The following is a 24341-nucleotide window of genomic DNA, read 5'->3' as shown; positions in this document are numbered from 1 at the left end:
CAATTCCCCCCAGTTCTGCGTCATTTCCCTTCTTGTGTGAATTAGGCCACAGACACCGAAATGCCCCTCTGCCCTAATACACATGGGGTAGTCACAGTTCACAGGTGTCAACCCTGTTCCTTCTTTTCCATTTTTTCACTGTTGATAAAATGTTATGTGCCCACTTGCTTCTTTCATGGTTGCTCCTTAGAAGAACGGATTTTTATACCCTGTTGTTTACTACCCAAAGGAGTCTCAAAGCGGTTTACAAACACCTTTTCCATTCGTCCCCAGAATACTCAACCTGTGAGGTATGTGGGGCTGTGAGAGGTCTGAGAGAACTGGGAATGGGCCGCAGTGACCCTGCAGGCCTCAGGTGTCTTAAAGCATTTTCTAATAATCTACCCTTTCTCTCCCCATAGCAGACTCCCCATGAGGGAGGTGGGGTAGAGAGCCTCACATGGAAGCTGGCAACCCTAAGAGGAAGACTCTCTGTGCACAGTAGTCTTGACCTTAGTAAGGTTTTTTATACTGTTTTTTTATTTGACAGGCCAAGGTTGAAAAAAAGGCATTTCAGTTCCCATGTGTCTCCAGCCATTTAGTTGTTCACTATTTACAGTATCAGGCTGTAAATATTTATTTAGATCTTCCTGCACTTTCCATACTCACAGAACTGATGCTGGTCTGCCTGTCCAAGCCCCAGAATACAAACAGTTGCTGGTCATAGCCATAGTTTCAAGGCCTGGCCATAGCCCATAGCCAGGAGGGACACACCTGCACCATTCCCTCCCAACTGCAGGCAAAAATGGCTCCTTTGAAGGCTGGACTCTGAGGCATTGTACGATTTTGAAGTCCCACCTCCAAACTTCCAGGAATATTTCCATCCCAGGGGTAGCCAACCTCCAGGTGGGGCCTGGAGAGCTCCTGGAATTACATCTCACCTGCAGAGTATAAAGATCAGTTCCCCAGGCAGAAAGGGCTACGTTGGACAGGGTTGTGGTAGAGAAGAAACATTTAAGTCCTCCCACACTGGTTGTTGTGGAATTGAAAGACTTGAGGCCTATTGCACAGGGTTGTTGTACAGATGAAACAGGAGACAAAAGAACCAGTTTCATCCACAGAATAATGCCGTGCAGTGGCCTCAAATCTGCAGAGTTGCAAAGAAGAAAGACACATGGCTTGGCTGTGTCTCACCCCCGACCAGAGCAGTATTTTAAGTGAGAAGGGGCTTTTCTGTGGCCTCCCTGTCAGGCAACTGTTTGGCAGAAGGGGAAACAGTTCCTAGTAAAAGGGGTTGATTCCTATAATATGTTTAAGGAGGGAAACTGGAACTTGTATATATGTTCCTGCTTCACAAACTGCTTCACAAACTGAACTGCTTCACAAACTGAATGTTTCATGAAAGTTATAATGTTCTGTGTAAACCGCCCAGAGTTGCAAAGAAATGGGCGGTATAGAAATCTAAATAAATAAATAAATAAGTATCATTGATATAAAGAAGCTTATGCCTGTTTATTTAAGCAGTGACTGCCAAGAGATCTCTTGCCACACTTTTAAAGCCCGATCTGTAGAACCAAACAGATACTTTACTATGACCAAGTATCTATTGTTTATAATTACAGTATTTGCTGGCGTATAAGACTACTTTTCCCCCCTGAAAAACATGCCTCCAAGTGGGGGGGGGGGTCGTCCTATACGCCGGGTGCACTTCAGTTGGGATAGACATAGCTGCCCATAGTGGTCCATAGTACTGTAATATAATGTAACAAACTCTATATTTTGAGTGGAAATGTTGCGGGGTCGTCTTATATGCCGGCAAATACGGTATACATTCCAATTGACTGTTCACTTGCCAAGTTCCAAGTCTGAACAATGAAGGTAGAAAAGTCATCTTAATGCACAATGCAACTGAAAGAGTGCAGAAGACAAATGTCATAAGACAGGGTGAAGAGGCAAGTCATGTAGAATAGGCTGACCCTTGGAAGTATATGTGAACCGCATTCTGCGGTATTAATAAAAGTCTAAGGGGGGTGGGCCGAGTCCGGGGTGTGGGGGGGGGCAAACGATTGGCTCCTTGGCCCCGGAATAACAAGCAGAGGGGCCAATCGGAAGGTGCTTTGCACCTTCCGATTGGCCCCTCCGTTTGTCAGCCCGGGGCCAAGGGTCAATCAGAAGGTGCACACAGTGCGCCTTCCGATTGGCCCCTTGGCCCAGGATTGAGCAGTCAGCAAGCGCGTCTCCCGACCCGCCCACACACATACACCCAACTACTGGGGACACGACAGGTAGGCGCCCAGGCGGGGGAGCTTTCCGTGTGGACATCGGAGCTCTGAGGCCCACACGGTAGCTGGGGGAACGCTGGGGAGGGAGGCGGCCGGGGAAGGCTTCCCGCGGGCCTTGGAGGAAGGCCGTGCGGAATCCGGGGGGCCAGGAAAGGCTTCCTGCAGGCCACAGAGAAGGCCCGCCATGTTGGAGACGCGGCAGGCCTCCTCCCCGGCCCGCAGAAAGCCGAGCGATCACCAGGGGGGTGGAAAAGGCTCCCCAGCCCGCGGGAAGCCGTGCGATCGCTGGGGGGGGGGCCGGAAAGGCTTCCCGCAGGCCTGCTCCCTGGGCCACATAAAGCCAGGGATCTGGAAAACACTTTGGGCGGGAGGGGGCAGGATCGGGTGGGAGGAGGCAAGGGGAGAGGCTTCAAGGCGGCCAAAGGAGTTGTGTGCCTGCCCGGCTCCTTTGGCAGCCCTGAAGCCGCGGGATCAGGTGGGGGGAGAGGCTTCAGGGCGGCCAAAGGTGCCGGTCAATAGCCTGGCTCCTTTGGCCGCCCTGAAGCCGCGGGATCGGCCGGGAGGGTGCCAGGAGTACACGCTACTAGCGCCTGCTGTATTTTGCCTACAGCAGGCTTAACTTCTAGTTTTAAATTAAATATGTAAGAACAAGGGTAACTCTATTCCATTGAGGATGGAAGAAAAGAAGTATCTCTTAGAGGCAGAGAACAGACAGGCATGATCTTATGAACATTTTTAGCTAACTGTTCCAGTACCCAATCAAAGATACTTTAGGTATAGGCTTTCTTCCATTGCAGAGTAGGAAAAATTGAAATAGGAGCTGAAGAAATTATATTGAAAGGTCATAGATGGGATTGAGGTGGGTGGGAATTGCACATCTTTTTTTAATAAAAGGAAGGAAGGAAGCTGGGTTTACAATGTATAGAAGACACAGCCTCAAAAACAAAGTAAAGAAGGATTTGACCTTGGAAACATAGCTCCAGCGATGCCTGGCTGTATGAGAGTTCCTGTGTATGCAAGATACAAGCTATGTCTCATACGACTTTATTGCTTTTTTCCTTTGTTTCCCCAAGCCAAAGATTTATTGTTTCCAGGAAAGACCAGCAACAGCTCTCAATTTTTCTATTTTTCTTTACACACATGCAGACTCAACAAAGAAAGAACTCCTCTAAGTGTGGAACAATGGGAGAAAAATATTGTTCAGTTACAAGGTACTAGGAGCTGCCTCAGTTCGGGAAGCAGTTACTAGAACAAAGTGTGATATCAGTTAGTGAGGAAGCAGCAATTCCACCCTGCACCCTGAACTATGTTAAAAAACTTCAATCAGTCCATAATGCAACTCAAAGATTTTAACTGGAGCTTGTTAAGAGAACTGTATGACTCCAACAGGGGAACACTTCAAAATGTTGGTTTTAAACCTTAGATATCTGAATGGCTTAGAATGGAGCCATTTGAAGGCTGGTAAGTTTTTCCCCTCCAGCTGTTACTATGGAATTCCCAGCCTAAGGAAACACAACATTTATCTATCCCACTTTTCTAAATGCACTTTCAGAAAGAAACAGCCACATTCCTTTATTATATATGCCGTTATGGGAAATGGACAGTATTCATAATCAACCCTACCTGGTAGCAGAAAAACAGCCGTAAAGCAAGACAATCCACTGTGTGTATTCAACATACTCTCCAAGTTGCCCTCTTGCATCAGATGTACTGGCCATTATAAGAAACTGCTACTGTGCATTAATGCTGTACTGAGCAACTATGGATTCTAATATAAATTTTATGTGTACATAAAACTGGGTGTACATAAAACTGGGTGACAAAAGGGTGTACATAAAACTGAACACTGTAGTACAGGACAGTATTTGGTCTTGTTTGTGGAAAAACTGTCACATGTATCATATATGAAGTACAAGAACTGGCTACATTCTGCTAGAGACTATTGGTCTGACCAAACTTTTTCCCCCCTACACAGACAACATTGTGCAACGACAATATTTAAACTGGTGGACAAATGTGATGGTAGCCACATTATTCAGTGTCTTATTCTTTTAGTACCATTCTTTTGGATGTTTTTTTTTTTGTAAAGCCTTTCCCTTGACTCAACAATGTCATTCCAAAAACTCTTTGCATTGTCTCTATACTCAGCATTCTGCTATTCCTTCAAAATAGAGTGTTTTGAATCCCAATCCCCCCCCTCCTGGAAAGTAAGTTTATAAACAAATAAAAATGGCTTATGCTCCAGTAACTTTGTATGCTTTTCCAGTATTCACCGAAGATTAAGCAGATTATCAAAAACATTCAGACTATACTGCAAAACAGCTATAGAAATGTAAATTTATTTATTTATATACCTCCTTCCCCAGAGGTTTAGGGCGGCCTCTGTATTGTATTGTTTATGTACATAAAACATAAACAATACAAGAAACAATCCATAACATGTAAATAACTATAACATTAATACTACTAACTAATAATTGTAACAGTGCAAACAGGTCCAGGAGCAGAGCGCACTGATGGAGTTCTGGGAAGGAGGGAGCAGGGGCCATTCAGATGTTGTTGGTTATGCCTGGTCTCAACCAAATGCCTGGCAGTAGAGCTCCATTTTGCAGGCCCTGTGGAACTTTTTTAGCCTATATGTACGCCTATATGAGAGAAGGGGAGTGTCACATGGTTGGTATAATTTGCACGAAGGAGCATTGGCAGCTGTGAAGGAGAAATTGGATCAATACAAACTATTTTAAGGATTTCCTGGTGTCTTTGCACTGGAGGGAGGCTAAAATTTCAAGAGTGACTCCAGATACGGGTACACATGAAGGGTAGGGAGGGCTCTGACAGCATTAGAGCGTCTGCTTGGCATACAGAAGGTCCCAGGTTCAGTCCTTGTATCATGAGTTAAAAGGATCAGGTAGTAGGTGGCCTAAGACCCTGGAGAGTTAGTCATAGAATCAGAGTTGGAAGAGACCTCCTGGGTCATCTAGTCCAACCCCCTTCACTATGCAGGACACTCACCCATCAGAGAAGTGGTCACAGAAATAAGGTGTGAGAGCCAGTCAATCAACCGATCAATCATTTACCATTTACATTTATAGAGAAAGAGCCTAGGCCTATACTAAGGTGACCAGATTTTAACATTGGTAAAGCAGGACACCATTGACCAGGGGGGTTCTTGATTAAAAATTTGATCTATATAGATGTCCCTCCCAAAGTGGGACAATCTGGTCACCTTAGCCTATACAGCAACAGGGGAATTGGGCTCCAGTGACGTCAGCAGACATTTGATCTTCTGGGAAAGACTGTGTAATCCCTGAGGAGTTCTTACCTAATTCCAGGGTTCCCTGAGCTAAGGGATGATCAATAGACAGACTTTGTGCGACACTTAATCTGCTTTTCTTTCAAGCAAAACATAGGTTCTAGCAAACCAAAAGTAAAGCAAGCAAAATAAGATTTTAAAGAGCGGATGATGAAAAGCATCAAGAAAAACAGTATGCATTTCTTCAAATATATCAAGAACAGGAATCCAACCAGGGAAGTGGTTGAGTGTTTGGATGACAAAGGAATAAAATAACTGATTAAGGAATATGGGGAGATGGCAGAGTAACCAAATGACTTCTTTGTATTGGTTTTCACTGTGGCACACTTGGGCTGCTATGTGAAGAACTAAGTCACATTGCAGTGACAAGAGGTGAAGTTCTAAAAAAACTAGGCAAACAGAACACTCTGCAGGCCCAAATGGCATACAGATGAGGCTTCTAATAGAATTCAGATGTGAGACTCCTGATCTACTAACAAGCATATGTAACTTGCTGACCTATCTGAGGCCTTTTGGGACATTCCACGGGAAACTGGCAAGATAGCAGAAAGTGGTGTTGACTGAGATGAGGGACGAAGAATCTGACAGTGATGAAGACAAGGAGAGGTGCATTTCTATACTTTTGGCAATGTGGCCCCAGGACTCTTTCTTGCATCACAGTGCACTTCATATCAAGCCTGTAGTTATCTGTCTGAGAAATCAGGCAAGATAGTGGAATGTAGTGTCAACCAAGGCAGGGAGGAATAATATGGCAAATGAGCAAGTGAGAGTTTTTGCGACACAGAAGTAAATAATACCACTTGGTATGTAACTCCCATTAAGCCTCTGTTAAGAAGACAAGAATATTTTCCCCCAGGTTGTTGGCAACCCTGGTCTATATACCCATTCTGAACAGAAGAAAGAGGGAAGACCTACAGGGATGAAGCACAACCTGAATCCCAAACATAATATTACAGGGAAACGATTCCACTGAAGTAATTTGACCTTCTGCATTAGGATAACAGCCAAAGCTGCAAATTCACTGGCAATTGGCAGCACTTTATTCAGATATCTGTGACAGATTTAAATGAAATATTGGGGAAGATATGACTAAGTGTAGTTATGCAATATTTTATCCATGTGGGAACCAATTTACAAATTAGAAAATTCAACAGCACATGATATTTACCTTGAAGGGTGGTTTCTGGTATCAAACACAGCATCTTTTTATGGAGAAAATTAGGAAAAAATCAAAATCATTAACAAAACCAAAATTATTTCTGATTTTTCACATTCAGTCTACCACATACACACTGAAAGTACAAGTGACCAAGTAGAAGCTAGTGGGCAAAACTCTGAGGAATGACTATAATCTTTTACCCAAAACTATAAAACTCTATTCCTTTCTGCCTTCCCGGCAGCCTGGAAAGCAGCTGGGAAGCTGACAGGGAGGGCCCTTTTGAAGCCCGTTCTTATGAATGGGCTTTGAAGCTAGTCTGTAAATATAAGGCAGAAAAGAATAGAGCTTTATAATTTTGGGGAAAAGATGATAGTCATGCCAGATGACTTCCGCAGCCAGATGACTTCCCGGGGGCCTGGCAAGCACACCTGGGCCCCCCTACGAGGCCCTGGGTGTGCTTTCTAGGCCTTTGGGAAGTGCTCCCCCCGCGTGGCCGGGCCTCTTACCTGGGGCCCTGCAACTGGACCAGTAGAGTCACAGACATGCCTGGCTCTAACAGCCAGGCACATATGTGAGGCAAGAGGTGAGGGCTTGGTGAGGGAGGACAGGAGCTGTAGGGGCAGGGCCAATCAGTGTGCAGCTGGCTGCACCATGATTGCCCCTATTCCAACTCGGACAGGGAGGGCAGGAGCTGTAGGGGCAGGGCTAATCAGGATGCAGCTGGCTGGACCCTGATTGACCCTGGAGAGGCCAGACTGTTCGTCCCCCAAGACTGTTTCACAATTATTAAGAGGCACCAAATGGATAAGATACAAGCAGCAGAAACAGAAACAGGCTGTCTGCTCAATCTCATGCCAGCCCCACTTAGTACTTTAGGGTTGGTAAGCACAACTGCTGCTCCCCTCCCCCCCTTTACCACCCTTTGGAAAGTGGGACTAAATTAGGCATGATGAGGGTACAGAGAACAGGCTTCAGGTATTCAAATTATAATAAGGTGGCCTTTGGCAGGGTAGTCCCGCATTTGGGGCATTTGCCCCATGTCCCGCAGTGTTTTCTAATTGTCCCGCGGTGTTCTACATTTTTTTTAATTAGTTTTTTTTTAATTTAATTTTTTTGGCCAGCAGGCAGCCCAGCAGACAGCCCAGGCTCAGAAGGCCCCCAGGCTTAGGAGCCTGGGCTCCGGGGCGGGGCTTCCCGGCCGACTCTGCTGCCACCTGCTCGGGTGGCTCTTCCTGGGACACCGCCGCTGCCCTGAGGCCAGTCAGGGAGGGAGGGGGAGGGAGGAAGGAGAGCCTGCCGCTGCCACCACCGCCTCCACCGTCGCCATCGTCATCGCTGTCGCTCCGCCACCGCCCTTCTGAGGCCCATCGGGGGGGAGAGCCCACCTGCCACAGCCGTCGCTGTCGCCCCATCGTCGCTCTTCTGAGGCCAGTCGGGGCGGGAGGGAGAAGGGCCTGCCAGCCGCCACTGCCGCCGCGGCAGCAGCAGCGCATCCCGCCTTGTGGCCCCAGATTTATGGTCACATTAAATTATAAGCAAGTTTAATAAACAAATAATAAGCATAATATCAACCTCAGACCTGGCATATATCATCAATGCATTTGCTACAATGCATTCAGCTTAGTGTAAACTGGCCTTCAATGTTTGCACAAAATTTAACTATAGGTGCACTACACAGTTGCTTGGCAGGACTTGGAGTGAGTGAGGTGAGTGTGTGAGTGTGTGTATGGGGGAGGCGGGGTGTTTTCCCAAGCAAAAATGGCTGCAGAGCAGGCCGTATGCCCCTTTCTAGGGCTCCAGATTATTAGCTTTCGGTATCAGGGTTTTTTCATCTCTTCATTCTGGATTTCTATTTGAAAACTTATCTTTGCAGTTTTAGTAATATAATTAAAAATGCAGGGCAACAAAGACATAAAGCCATGGTGGTTCACTGAACTAGTTCTTTATTCTTTCACTGGCAGCATTTTCAACTGTCACACTGATGAAGGATAAACACATTCCTTTTGTTAGCATGTCTCTAAATTAGCTCTGAGCCATATTTATATCATTTCAGTTTTACTATAATAAAAAAGAGATTTCCATTTTTCAGGGCCAAATCAGATAGGACACGATCCCCAGCTTTCAAAAACAAAACAAGACTGAACAAGGAAGTTGATCTGTGCTAGACCTCCACCCATCCATTTTCCTAATTTCAACACCAAATCCTTGGTAAGGGCAAATAGCAGAAGTATATTCATACTGTACATCAGTGGTCCCCAACCCCTGGTCCAGATACCGGTACTGGTCCATGAATCAGTCAGTACTGGGCCGCGACTCCTCCTCGTCCTCCTCCCCGACTGTTGCCTCTGTTGCTGCCTTGCCACTCTGCTGCCGGCTCACCTTTGGTGCTCTCCGGTGGCCACCATGGCTGGGGCTCCCCTTCAGCGCGGCACTGTGCAGCTGCTGCTGGCAGTGCTCCCCAGTGGGTGGCGGGAAGTCTGGGGCGCCGGCAGGAAAGCAAGTGGAGCAGGGCTCAGGCAGTGGCAATGTCCCTCGGCAAAAGACTACCCCCCCCGGGCCTCAGTAAAATTGTCAAGCATTGACTGGTCCCCGGTGATAAAAAGGTTGGGGACCACTGCTGTACGTGATATATGTCGCAATACTAAGTTTGCTGGAAGTAAGCCTCATTGACTAAGGTGCGACTTGCTTTTGAATAAACTCAATTTGGATTGATCCCTTAGTTCTACAGTTGCTGCAGAAACTAATACACAATTCCAATCTATTTGTCTATAGATAACTAATTTTAAGATGATTTCACTAATATACTGAATCTACAACCATATGAAGCAAGAAAAATAACTACTCTACATTGCTAAAGCTCATATTTTATGTTTACACATGATGATGATTAAGGTTACCACAAGCAAAAGAAAATAGATATAAAGTTTGGGGAAAAAACATTAAAAGCAATTCCAATAACTTGTAATTACACATCTGAGTGGCAAAACAAAACACATGTTCTAGACCTGGACACTTGCTGCAGGATGCATGAGACATAAAGACAATCTTTCAAGAGCAAACCAATTAAATACAATTTTTTTAATATTTAATATTATAGTACATATATAAAATATATTTAATTATATTCCCCAAGTATCATATGTATTCTCAAATATATAAAATATTTATATAGTAAATATATAAAATATATTTAATTACATTTTAGAAAGCAAGAACTCGCACAGGTAAGAATGGGTTATCTTCAGGTCTGGTAGGGAGAGAGCAAACAGAGCCACATGGTATTAGATTGTACAATACTTATCCATTTTTCCTCTACAAACAACAGAACTCCAGTTGAGAAAAAGAGAAAATCTGAAAAGTATGCAAACTAGAATTAAAGCCTCTTGCTCCCAAAATTTTCCTAAAAACTAGGGAGTTTTAAGCCAATCCTTTGATCTGCCGAAGCTGGAGAAGAGAAAGAATGCCATGCTAGAGATTGTGCATGATCCCATAAGGGTTAACTTGAATGAGACAGAGCAAATCCATGATGGGGCTGATCTCAGAGATGTGACATTTTTATTTACACCCAAGTAAGATGGGGTTCCAGAACAGTTAAGAATAAACTGGCATTAGTATCTATATACTTTAAAAGCTAAATAATAGTTGTTTTTTCAGCCTACCAACTTGTTACATAAAATCAGCAATTTGAGGGAGCAAGGCTTCATAGTATGGTCAGAGACAGAATCAAAAGCCTCAATTCTTTGACGCTCGGCCTTCCTTATGGTCCAACTTTCACAGCCAGATATTGCAACTGGGAATACTATAGCCTTGACTAGCCGCACTTTTGTTGGCAGGGTGATGTCTCTGCTTTTTAGGATGCTGTCTAGATTTGCAATAGCTTTCCTCCCTAGGAGCAAGCGTCTTTTAATTTCTTTGCTGCAGTCCCCATCTGCAGTGATCTTGGAGCCCAGGAAAATATTTGCCAGGAATTGAGAGGGCTGGATGCCATGATCTTAGTTTTCTTGATGTTGAGTTTCAAGCCAACTTTTGCATTCTCCTCCTTCACCCGCATCAAGAGGCTCTTTAGTTCCTCTTCGCTTTCTGCCATTAGAGTGGTATCATCTGCATATCTGAGGTTGTTGATATTTCTCCCTGCAATCTTAATCTAGTGCTCTTCCAGGCAAAATAATGAATAAATAAATCCATCTTTATGTAACATAAACATGTGAAGGTAAAGAGCTCCATGCCAGCTTTATTGCAGACATGTACATTTCTAAGTAAACAGCAAATATTATTAATGCATCCTTTCCTACTGGTGTACCACACAGACCAAGATGTTCTTCTGGCCAGACAAATGCTTGTTTATTCATACACAAATAAAACCAGGACTAAAATTTTCGTTTTCTCCCTCTAAGCATATTCTGAATCAGGTACCTACAATCAACCCCTTGTTAACCTGATTTGGTAATTCCTTTCTGTTTAAAGGGTAAAACACAGATGAAGAAACAGAATAACTTCTGTTGTCGCCGCATTGCATTCTAAAAAGCAGTATAAGTAGAAGAGGTTGCAAGCTTATTTACATTGAAGATTTATTTGAAATGTAAACTCCCTCCCCCTCCAAATAAAATCTGGCCGGGTTTTGTCTTGTTGGTGAATATAGCCAAGCAGTTAAAGGGCTTCCTTCTTCCAAAGCCTCCAAACAAATTTCTTGTTGACATGCCAGTGCTGCTGTAGAGATCTGCCAGAGTTTTTGTTCTGCTTCACACTTGATGTTGCCAACAATTGCCAGACCACAGATAAGCAAATGAGTGTGAGGAACAGTGGAGAGGCGGGGAGAGGGCAGCCTTGCATACTAATACCAAAAGTGTCTAGCCTGGCCTGAGAATCCTTCTGGCTCTCACAGATTTTTTGGATCCCTGCACATGCGAGGCCACTTGGTATCACCGTCATCTCTTCAAGGATTATGCTCCATGACTGGAAAAATACTCTGCAGCACAGTTTAATATATATATAGCTGTCAAGTCACAGCTGACTTATTATTATTGTTGTTGTTGTTGTTGTTGTATTTATACCCCGCCTCCCCCCGAAGGCACGAGGTGGCTTACATAACCCCGTCCCCTAAAACCATAAAACAATAAGATCCAATAAATTTACAATAGTGGCAACAATGATGGCTTAATCTTACTAATTTGGTCTCCGCATCCTCAACTACAGGAGGGGGATGACACTCTCTACCGCCAATTTGTGAGGGGGGGCTGATCTTCTTACCGCCCGGCCTCAGTTATAAGCCTGGCGGAAGAGCTCCGTCTTACAGGCCCTGCGGAATGCTGGTAATTCCCGCAGGGCCCTCAGCTCTTCTGGGAGCTCATTCCACCAGGTTGGGGCCAGGACCGAGAAGGCCCTGGCCCTGGTCGAGGCCAGGCGGGCTTCCTTGGGGCCGGGGATGACCAATAGAGTCTTACAGTACATTAATAAAATTTTAATAGTCTACCAAGAAGACATAATGAAAAGAGAGTGCACTGCATCTGAACCCCCAACAGCAAGACTGCTCTCACAACCAGAAAGGTCTCTGTGAAGGATTCTGTCCACATGGCCCCTCTAAGAGGTCATCATACCATGCAAGCAACACATATTACAGGAGCCAAACAATACCACATGATATGTTAAAACACTCTTAGAATATACTGTACGTGCATCTTCAAGTGGCATGAGAATGGCCAGAGATATGGTGGCAATCACGCCAGGCAGAGTATATGGAAACGGGGGTCTTCACGTGTATTGATTAGAGTTGGATGACTCAAGTTCCTGCTTGCCATGAAGCTTACTGGGTGACCTTGCGCCAGTCACTCTCTCTCTCTCTCTCTCTCTCTCTCTCTCTCTCTCTCTCTCTCTCTCTCTCTTGGTCTAACCTATTTCACAGAGTGGTTGTGTGGGTAAAATGGAGGGGAGAGGAATGATGAGTTGCCCTGAGTATGCAGGAAAAGAATATATCAAATCAAATCAGTAAATAATTTACAATACAAGTCTTGTGAAAGAGGTTATGTCCGCTTCCCCCTAATTTATGAAGTTTTCCTTGCATGTTACCAGAGAGAGCTAGTGATGTCAACCTATTTGTAAAGACAGCCTGTTGTATCCATGCAAGCTGTATTCAAAGGGAAACATTCAAAGGAATAAGAGGAAGAGAGCACGTTAAGAGCAGATTTCCATCAACAGGAACTATTTCCACAATTCTTCCTTGGATTAACATAAGCAATACAAATCTCTTTCTTCTTCCAACCCTTGCCACTTTTGCACCTGAATTAGAAAGCACTCCTCTTACTCGTGGTGTTATACACTTCTTTCAGGAATGTACATATGCTAAGAGGTATCCTGCACTTGCAGCTCAAACAGAATAAGATGCAGGATGTTTCCAGACATACTAAATAATGCCGTTTCAACCCACTTCAGTGATCATACTCAGGCAGATGTTGCCATTTCACACAGCAAAATCTAGTTGCAGAGTACACTGGAAGTGTGTTATTTAGTGTGTGTGAAAGCACCCACAATGTATCTTCCTGCTGCCTGTGTTATGTCAGCTCTAATGATATCCCTCTTATACATTCCACCCACCCCCAAGATTAGCCACTTTGGTGATCTTAGGAACCACAATCTATTATTAAAAGTGTAGCATACAAGTAATAGTGCAAGTCATGAATTTTAAAACAGGAATTCAAATAAGATTTTGTGGTTTGGTCACAAAACCCTACATCCCTGCAGTTACCTTCCCAGCACAAAAAGGGACCACAACTGTCAATTAACTTGAGTCTGATTCACACAAACATGCTTATTAGATGATTGCTGCAACAGAAAACAACTTGCATTTGGGAAACAGCAAACAGTCACAGGTAAAAGACCACAAACAGCATTCATATCACTTCAGACACAGAGCTTTGCTACCCAGCATGGCCATTTCTCAGAGTGATAAGTCCTTGTATGCACTTACAGGAACCAAATTATTGTGAGGAAATGTGAGCACTACATACATGAACCTAGTTGCAGTTTCTGAAATTATGGCTGCTCCAAACATCAGGGAAATGACAGAACTCAAAACAGAATGCTTCCATTTAGAAACATTTATTTGTTTCATTTAAAACACTTTAAAACTGCTGGCCCTCCTGGGTGTAAACTGCACGGAGCTTTTATTCCAACCCCAGATCGATTCAGTCCCTGCCCTCTACACAGAATGCGATTTCCGTTTGGATTTGGGGCGATTTAAATTTTCCTTCTGCAGCAAGAAGGATTCATCTGGAGTGACCCTACCTATTGTGCGATATCTTGGAGTGCTTTTAATGCTCAATATTTAAAGGCTGTTTTGAATCTGGGCTCTCCTCCATGGTAGAGGACCCGTGATTGGCCACAAGTGGTCATGTGATAAACTTAAAGAAGCCCCTAATTTCTCTCAACTTCTGTCGGTCCTGGATTTTTTCTCCCTACTCTGCCTTTTTCGAACCTCTCCCCTACCCCCCCTCCAAGAAAAGAAAGAGGCTCCCTGCTTGGCTCCTCTCCCCCACCCCCTTCAAGAAAAGAAAGAGGCTTGGCTCCCCCCCCCTTCTGAACTACCTAACCATGTGCAGAAGACTTTCCTGTTTCAATGGGGGGGGGGGGAGAGGAAGATCCGAGTTCAAAGCGATCTGAATTCAACAGGATTGACAATGGAATAAACAAAGTAAGTGCAGACTCTGCCCTGATTTAGGGTCCCCCAAGGTAGCAAACAATAAAAACATTAAAGCCACACACTCACACAAAAACAACTAAACCCAATTTTAAACAAACACAAACCTAGGAGGAATGATCAATTAGAATCAGAGAGTGAATGACAGACAAAATTTTAAAAGTCCTCATCTGATAGTGGTAGACCATGACAGAAGGAGATAGATGAATCTTCCCAGGGAAGAAATTCCATAATTTTAGTTCCAAGATCAATAAGCTCTTTTTCCTGGTTGCCACTCTTTTAGCTTCAGGCTTATTTATTTAGATTTATATCCCACCCTCCCTTATGGCTTTAGGGCGGTTTAATCAGGGTCTTCAAGGATGACTGCAGCAGTGGGGCAGGATCATACGGGAGTAAGCAGTCTTTAAAGTATGCTTGCCTCAAGCTGTCTACAGCTGAATCGCAGCAAACCAAGAACCAGTGGAGGTGGCACAATACTGAAGTCCCTACGGCCCACTCTAATGATAATTTTATCCACGCATTCTGCACCACTTGTAGCTTCCAGACACTTTACAATGGAAGCCCCAGGTCTACCAAATTACTCTAATTCAGGGGTTCTTTACGGCCATGGAAGGGTTTCCCAAATGGGTGGGAGTTAATTAATTATTAATATACTTTTTTAATTGGTTAAACATTTATTGGGTGATATGATCACATACGGCCATGTCAACACACCCACCCCTCCCAAAATGGCCAATGATGGGCCTGGATGGGATGGCAAGGGAAAAGGTGGCGCTTCAGGAAGACATGTACAACGCTTTGTTTCCCAACCATATTAAGCACAACTGCACCAATTCTGGGATTTCTCAAAGCTTAAATAATGTTTCAGGGGTTTCTCAACAGTAGGAAAGTTGAGAAAGACTTCTCTAATCTAATCTAGATGTTACCAGAGCACGCATTTTATTTATTTATTTGTTTGTTTGTTTGTTTATTTGATTTCTATACCGCCCTTCCATATGGCTCAGGGTGGTTTACATATGCCCAGAAAAAGCCACAGCTGGTGATAGGCTGGTGAAAGATACCCTGCCCATCACTGTCACTTATTTATCTAGCAAAAGACCTAGTGCCAACAACACTCCCAAGGTATAAACCTTAGGGAAGGGGGAGTATAACCTCATGCAGGAAATAACTCATTTCTTGGGTCAGACTCCCCCCCCCCGCCCCATACACACACATATACATAAATACCAACAGCACCTGTTTAGTGCAAACGTGCATTGCTTCTCTCCATATAGTCTGATATTTGAGGACAATTGGAAAGGACCTTCACATGGAAATAGAAAAAGCACCCAATATGTAAATCTCCTCTTAGGTAATAAAGAAGACAGATAAAATTAGTGTACTCTGCAACTAGATTTTGATGCTCCTGCACGAGAGCTGGGGCAGTGAAGTTCCCAGTGCGTAAATGGTCATTGTGCCAAAACTGTCAAAAAGCCCTCTATAAACAGTGGCTGAGAAGGTTGATGTGGCTGCAACAACATAATTTTAGATTTTAAAGCATAAATATTAAAGAACAACTCCAGGGTTTTTTTGTAAATTTTGCATGCTAACGATGAAGCCTTGGAGAAATTACTCTCATTTTCACGAGTTCTCTGTACAACCAGATTTCAAAGCAACTCCAGACAATGGTACTCTCTTCCAGTTAACAGAGATACAAACAACATTCTCCTACCTCAAAAGCTCTCCTCCCCAATTCCCTACTCCACAATCTGAAAAAGCACCAAGAATACCGATATCTGTACAGCAACAAAAATATGCTGATTTTGCAGAACTAAGGGTAACTCTAACAAAAACAGTTTAAATTATTATTTAAATTATTCCATTAAAGTCTGTATGAGCTGGAAAGCATCTGACATTATTATGAAGGACCAGGAGCCTGAATACTAATAAGTGTCAATTTCTATATAAGCAACATGGGGGGGGGGTGATTGAAAATTGTTATTTCATTAATGCAGTGGTTCAGTTACAGATTGCAGTAGCACACAGTACAACTATTACAGAGCATTAAGAGTGGAGGACTGTAGTTAGGTTCAGAAAAGGCTGTTTCAAAGTTTGGAAAATGTCCTGCAGAGGAAGTACTTTTTATTTACAAAGTGTATTTCTCATTTTTCTACCTTTAAAACAGCATGCAAGACACCTTCTTAGAAATGGAAGGCTTTGGCCCTGGCACTTTTTATGACGGGAACAGAAATATTTCCAGGCAGGAGTCAGAACTCAAGGGCAGTCTGGAACAAAATATTTTAAGTAGTTTCCACTGACAATGTTGGAGATTTAGGGAGGAGGAAGGGGGCAGCAGGTCATTCCTTCCCCCTCCCCCAGAATACCCTATTCATTAATATTCTATTCATCTTGATCTATTAATTAAGAGAAACCCTCATTTAAAAAAGAAAAAGAAAAAGTTTTCACAGATGCCCAATTCTCAGAAGATGCCAAACTAATCTCAACTCAAAACCAAGTGAACACAGAGATGCCTAAATTCTCCCAAGATGTGGGGTGTGGTCAGTGCAAAAAAAAATCTCTAGCCAAGAAAGACGGATGAGATCATGCAAAGAAGTACTGCAAGTCACTCATTCCAAAACATCTTTATTTCTCACATATAATTTTAGCTTTCCCCTCCATATCTCAAGGTACACTCCACATCCACGAATAACCCCCCCTCAAAAAAAAAAAAAAACCTGCCTTAGGCCGGGAAACAGGACACTCTCCAGAACGCTTCCAAAAAGAAATAGTCACTCGATCCTTTTAAAATCTATGTTATTAAGTTTTTTTAAACCCACCAAACGTTTACTACACGGACCTTGAACTTTTGCCAAAGCGCCCCCCCCTTGCAAAATCACTTTTCAAACTGTTTCCCAGAGAGGAAATGCTTCCCCCTCCCCATAAGCCTGTCCTAGGGCTCAGTACTACACGTACTCTGTGAAAGACAAGCTGTCTTTCGACCAGCCCAAGGCTTTTGGCATCCCCTCTCACAAGCAAACAGCATGGCTCTCCCGACCCGCGCCAGAGGCAAAAGCAGCCCCAACATGCTCGAGGGCCCAAAGTTAGTGAAGTCGAACTCTGAAATCGGACAGAAATCAGTGGTTTCAAAAGCTCTTGTGGCGTCAGCGCCAGATAAGGCTGCCCATTTGCCTCTGGCTTTAAACGTTATTAATATTTTGTAAAAAGATGGCCGTGTAACGAGAGTGTGCACTAAGGCATAACCCCCCCCCCCCTTTCTAAAAGAGCAATAAGCAGCTCAACCCGTATTCCGGACTCTTTCAAGGCAACGACTGCTTTAGTTATTGCCTTGGGGGGAAGACTGGCTGCATTTAATGCTATCTTCAACCAAGCCTCACCTCAACCCCACCTTCCCGCAGCTGTCAGGTGGAAAGCTGAGAGGAGAGAGAGATTCTCCCCTTCCCTCTTCAGCGCGGGAGGGAAAAGAAACGACCGGGCTCCGTTTGTTTTGGTGGGACTCTGATACAGAGGCGGCGGCAGTCGCGGTCCCCGTGGGAAGGAAGGCTGGGGAAGAGGCAAAGCAGCACGCCCTGGGCGCCCTCATGTTGCACAGCAATCTCCCAGCAAACCCCATGCAGGGCGAGAGGCGGATGGGCGACGGACAGGAAGCTCCGCACTCACCCAGAAGACAAAATTGAAGACGAAGAGCAGGTACTTGATGCATTTGGTACAGCCTTCCACTCCCATCGCGGCGCCTTTGGGCTGACTGCTCGGATGCGGCCTGTGATGGAGAAGCGGCAAGGACGGCTGCTGCTGCAGGCGGCGGGGAACGGCGTGCTTTTGTTTTGTGCGGGGGATTTTCTTCGGGGGCTAGCCAGGCTCCGTCCCTCTTTCCAACCCGCTATGTCCCCACCCTCCTGCTGACCCTGGAGCCGAGCCAGGCTTCCCTTCCCCTTGCGCGGTGGGCCGCGGAAGAGAAGGCGCCACTGCCCCCTACAGGTCGCCGCTGCGCTGCGCTTCGTGTCTTGCGTCAGCCCGGGGACCGCCACGCGCGCCGTGCCATTCCAGGGCGACGTTGCCGCATCGAACGCAGAGCAAGAGCATCCTATGCAATGGAAGCCGTCCCATCGGGTGGGTCTGGTCGCTAGCCTGCCTACCGACACGTCCCACGAGCATGCCTCTTTGCACTCCCTGGGAGACTCATTTCTGAGTGAATATTCGCCCCGCACATCAAAGAAGACACCTCGTTGGTTGGGACGTACTAAAACTAGGGGTAGTGATTGCCCATAGAGAATACATGATTTCCAACAGAGAATAATGGGAGGCATGCTTGCTCATAGGAAATAATGGAAAGAAGGCTTGCCCGTAGGAAACAAGGCAACGGACGATGATAAGTAGCTGCTGAGAAGCTGAAATTTATTTTTATTTTATTTGTTTACTTATTACATTTGTATACCACCCTCCCCGAAGGCTCAGGGCGGTTCACATAGAACTAAACAGATCAATACATCGAACTCAGAATGAATGAAAGGTAACAGGAATAATAACAATAAACACAAATAACATTCTAATGTAGTGAACATTCTAACAGGCCCATGGTTTGTCATATCTGTCTCATGGGTTTAGTGGAGGGAGGTTCAGGAGCCCAGTGGATGTTGTTTAGTTCCGGTCGACCTCAACCAAATGCCTGGTGAAGGAGCTCCCTTTTGCAGGCCCTGCGTAACTGTTTCAGTTCCATTAGGACTCTGATGTCCTCTAGGAGCTTGTTCCACCAAGTGGGGCCCAGGATTGGGAAGGCTCTGGCCCTGGTTGAGGTCAAGTGGACTTCTTTGGGGCCAGGGATCACTAGCTGGTTGGAGGTGGCAGAGCGCAGAGCTCTTTGAAGAGCATAGACATAGAGATGGTTCTTCAAGTACACTGGACCCAGACGGTCCTGCATGGAGAGGGAAGCATCCAGGATCATGCCCAGGTTCCTGGTGGAGTGAGCCATTGATAGCTGCACACCATCCAGGTTGGGCAGACATGCTTCCTAGCTTGGACCCTTCCTGCCCAGCCACAGGACCTCCATCTTTGAAGGATTGAGCTTCAGATGACTCTGCTTGATCCACTGTGTTACTGCTTCCAGGCAGAGTCAGGGCTGTCATCCACCAGGAGGAAGAGATGGGTGTCATTTGCATATTGGTGACATCCCAGCCCAAACTTCTGTACCAGTTGGGCAAGAGAGCGCATGAAAATGTTAAATAGGATTGGAGAGAGGACTGATCTTTGTGGGACTCTGCATGTAAGTTGGTGGTGGCTTGAAGACCTCTCGCCTATTGCTACCCTCTGTCCATGGCCCTAGAGAAAGAAGATCAGCCATTGAAGGGCCGTCCCACATATTCTGGCATTGGCGAGGCGGTGAGCTAGAAGCTCATGATGGACTATGCTGAATGCTGCCGGGAGGTCTAATAGTACGAGCAGTGCCAATCCACCTTGGTCCAACTGGTGCCGAAAGTCATCCGTTAGGGTGGCTAGTGCTGTTTCTACCCATGGCCCGGCTGGAAACATGACCGGGATGAGTCTAGGACTGAAGCTTCTTGCAGAAATGCTGATATTTGGTCCGCAACAGCCCTTTCAAACATTTTTCCCAAGAACACTAGGTGCAAAACAGGTAGGTAGTTGTCAGGCTCTTGTGGATCCAGAGATCATTTTTCCAGCTGCAGATGAATCACTGCATCTTTTACCCTTCTGGGAATTCTCCCGTTTCAAGGGAGAGGTTGATTATCTCCTGGAGGAGGGCCGTTATATCTGATGTTATTATTAGTCATGATGGGTAGGGGTCTATTGGGCATGTGGTTGGTTTCTCTGCCATAGGCATCTGGTACACTTCAGTCAATGTGTGTTGTCTGAAGTTACTCAGGCCCATTCCGCACAAGGACCAATGTTGCCAATTGGTTCCTGATAGCGGAAACGCTATTTTTAATAGTGCAATCTCTGAGTTACGCATATCTGCCTTTGTAGTGGAATCCAGTAGCGTTTCAATAGTTTCCCACAGGTTTCCGGTCTCGCCAAAAATCGCTAGAAAGGAAGCAATTTTTTCTGTGCTTTGTCCCGCCCCTGGCTGTCAATCAAATGAACAGCCAATGGGCGACCGTTATCATGCTCCCGAAAAGGCCCTTTCCCTTTAAGAAAAGTTAAAAAAAAACAAAACACGCTGCAACGAATATGCGTTAATTTGTTGCACTGGAGAGCCCCATTTAGCTGGCAGCTGGTGATTCATCGTTGCCACACTCCGAGTGAAAAGAACCCCCCCCCCCGTGCACGGGCACGATTTTCGGCCGAAAATAAAGGGAACTTGCCAACGGGGCTGTGTTCTGCTTGGTGACTTAGTGGAGCTTTAAAGCAGTTCTGTGGAGGGACTGTAGCCGGAGAAGCCTCGCTGGGTGAATGAAGGCTCACTGGTTCATTGCTTTCTGCTCGCTCCGAGAGAAAAAAAATGGCGATCGCTTTGCCGGAAGTTCGGAGGAGAGAGCCAGGGGGAGGGACTTGGCTGGAACCGCAACAATGGGAATGCACAGGTCTTTTTTGCTACTGTTGCAGATTGTTTGCAAAAGTGTAGCGCTTTTCAGAGGGTGAATCCACTTTTCTGGATTTTCCTTTAAGCAATACAACGAATCGCTTTTTGCAGGACTGTTTCAGGAGTGTGGCAGATTGTGTGCGACATCGTGAATAACTGCAAATTAGTAGCGTTTACAATTTGGAAGTCTTTTGCAACATTGAAGTCGTGCAGAATGGACCTCAGTGTTCTCTCCAAAGACAGCCAAGGGACCTCTAGTTCACTTTCGGTGACTAAGGTTGGAGGGAAGTTATGCTGGAGTGTTTAGATTTTCTCTGCAAAATGACTCGCAGATGCCTCACAGTTGATATCCACTTGGCTATTGTTTTGTTGCCCTTCCTCTAGGGCAGTGAGAAATCGAACTATCCTAAATAATTGTGCTGGGTGTGAGTTAGCACAGTGGTCCCCAAAATTTTTATCACTGGGGACCGGTCAATGCTTGACAATTTTACTGAGGCCCGGGAGGGGTAGTCTTTTGTCGAGGGACGTTGCTGCCGTCTGAGCCCCTGCTCCACTTGCTTTCCTGCCGGTGCCCCTGACTTCCTGCTGCCTGCTGGGGGGTGCTGCTAGCAGCAGCTGCGCAGTGCCACGCCGAGGGGGAGCCCCAGCCATGGCAGCCGCTGGAGAGCACCAAAGGTGAGCTGGTGGCAGAGTGGCAGGGCAGCCCCCCAAGGCAGCAGCTGGGGAGGAGGATGAGGAGGAGCCACGGACCGGTATCAACTGATCCACGGACTGGTACCAGTCCCCAGACCGGGGGTTGGGGACCACTGAGTTAGCAGACCCGATGGTAGTCATGTAAAAGCTGTGTTTCACTGACTTGACCGCCATCTTACAGGCTTTCATCTGCATTCTATAAGATGTTTTCGAGGCTTTGTCAGGAGTCTTTCTCCAAACTCATTCTAATCATCTCAGTTCCGTTTTTTTCTTGCAAAGCTCCTCAGTATACCAAGGAGCTTGCTTGACATGGGGGTGGAGAGGACATTGGGGAGCTATCTAGTCAATGGTGGCCATCATTCTGTCATACCAGTAGCTGACCTGACCATTTAGAGAAGTGCCAGGAGGCATTGGGTCCTTTCCCCTCACTGGCACTCAGACCTCCTTTATCATCTCTCTGCAGTCTATGGCACAAGCACCCATCCTCCAGCATCACTGAAGAAGAAGAGTTGGTTTTTATACCCTGTTTCACTGCCTGAAGGAATCTCAAAGAAACTGACCATCACCTTCCCTTCCTCTCCCCACAACAGGCACCCTGTGAGTTAGGTGGGGCTGAGAGAGCTCTGATAGAACTGTTTTGTTTTCGAGCCCAAGGTCACCCAGCTGGCTGCATGTAGAGGAGTGGGGAATCAAATCCGGCTTGCCAGATTAGAAGTCACCACTATTAACCACTACACCATGCTGGCCCTTGCCCATTCCTTTCATCCTCCCTTCTGACCCATGTCAACCTACCAGATACTGTGCCCTTGAAGTGCTTTCTCCTCAGCATATAAAAATAACATTCCTCTTCTTGTTACTTGGTGTAAGGGCTTCACACAAAAAGGCACCCGTCTCTCTCCGGAATGGCATAGTGGTTAAACCTCTACACTGGAGAGCTGGTCTTGATTCTCCTCTCCTCCACATGCAGCCATGGGTAACCCTGGGCTAGTCCTGTTAAAGCTGTTCTCACACAGCAGTTCTGTCAGAGCTCTCTCAGCCCCAACTATCTCACAGGGTGTCTGTTGTGGGGGGGGAGGAAGGGAAAGAAATTATCAGTTTGAGACTCCTGGTAGTGAAAAGCAGGGTATAAAAAGCCAATTCTTCTTCTGTTGAAATGTGAATTCTTTTGTTTGTCTAATCCTTATTTATATTTTGGTATATTTTTATGCCCCAACCTGTTTTCTATACGTTTTTTAAAAATTGTGGACAATTCTTACATCTGTTACACATAATATTTCTGGTAAGGCCTTGGAGGAGGAATATGTCTCATGGCTTAAGTGCCACTCAGCGTTTAACACCCACTCAGGGCGGCTGTCTTGCCCCTGAGTACCTCTTCCTCCAACTGGCTTGCCTGTCTGTTCAGCAGCCAGCCAATCGCCTTCTGCCCCCCCCCATCCCTGATCCCACCTTATTGTACACTGGCTGGTCTAATGGCACATTGAAGGAGGGGAAGATCTTCTGGTTCCCAACTGACCACAACCAAAGGTCTGGTAGAAGAGCTCCACCTTACAGGCCCTGCAAAACTTGACAAGCTTCTGCAGGGCCCTTAGCTCTTCTGGGAGCTCATTCTACCAGGCTGGAGCCAAGAAGGCCCTGGCTTTGGTTGAGACCAGGCAGACTTTGCGTGGCCCAGGGACCTGTGCTGGAAGCATCAGTCCTGCCTCAGATGGATGATTTTTTTGTTTTGTTTTAGAAAACGTCTACACAAATTGTGACCCAAGAGAAGTATAACTTACTAGCACAGTTACAGTCACTTTCATCCAAATACACTTCTTGGTTCAACATCAACTGTTCTTGTAGTTTCTGTTTTGATCCTTTTGCTTAAAACTGTGTTATATATATAATTTTTATTTTTCCAGACTGTGTTTTAAATATTGACATTCATGCAAGACTGGCAGTTTGGGCAGAGTAGGAATTTTTCTTAAACTCTCTTAAGGCATGATTACAATTCTTCACCTTCCTTAGTCTAGTCCAGTATTGTTCTCTGCCCTAAACGAATCATGTGAGAAACCTCACCTAATGAGGGATCATTCAGTGAAAGGGTTAATGTTGAAATATCAAGTAGTCGGTTGTAGGCCATGGCTTCTTTGGGTAGTGAAAAAAAGTATATCGAGTAGTCAATCTGGTTTGGTTGTGTGATAATATGGTAGATGGCAGGTGAGGGCATTCGAGGGTGAAATTGTGAAGCAAATGTGAATGACTGGCAGTTTTTGAAAGAACTGTTGAAAATCATTGGAGGGGGGGATAATGCATTGTTGAAAATGTCCAATGTCTGGATAGCATCAGATCAACCACATTTTTTTAAATATTGGCAACAAAGGCATTCATCATAATGAGGATCAAGTGTGAAGAGGCTCTTAAAACGATCACAAATGTGGAGGAATCGCTGTGTTCCCAAGAAGGTTGGAATTATTCAGGCAGAGTCTGAGTCTTGCAAAGAGAATCTACAAATATGATACATGGTGCACTAAAACAAAAGCCAAGGGAAAACATATAATAATAATAATAATGAAGAATACTTGGTTTCACTAGACTTGGCAGATGAATGTCTATGGAACACATTTCTCCTCAGAATTACAACCAGAGCTCATGCAAGTCTGCTGGACAAGGTTGGAACAAAGAGCCTTCTTATGGAAAAGAAAGCAATGTGAAGT

The 24341-nt window shown here is 45.3% G+C and overlaps 1 protein-coding gene across 1 annotated transcript in view; it reads right to left on the bottom strand.

Annotated features, from left to right (window-relative positions):
- CD81 (CD81 molecule) overlaps positions 1-18357 on the bottom strand; it is a 79893-nt gene extending 61536 nt beyond the window's left edge. The window contains exon 1 of the mRNA XM_077321527.1: positions 18081-18357. Coding sequence (XP_077177642.1) covers positions 18081-18146 — 66 coding nt within the window. The 5' untranslated portion in view covers positions 18147-18357. The remainder of the gene's footprint in view (positions 1-18080) is intronic.
- Positions 18358-24341: the final 5984 nt, after the last annotated feature.

The sequence above is a fragment of the Paroedura picta genome, chromosome 2 (assembly GCF_049243985.1).
Source record: "Paroedura picta isolate Pp20150507F chromosome 2, Ppicta_v3.0, whole genome shotgun sequence".
In the NCBI taxonomy this organism is placed as follows: domain Eukaryota; kingdom Metazoa; phylum Chordata; class Lepidosauria; order Squamata; family Gekkonidae; genus Paroedura; species Paroedura picta.
This window is presented reverse-complemented; position numbering and strand designations above follow the sequence as displayed.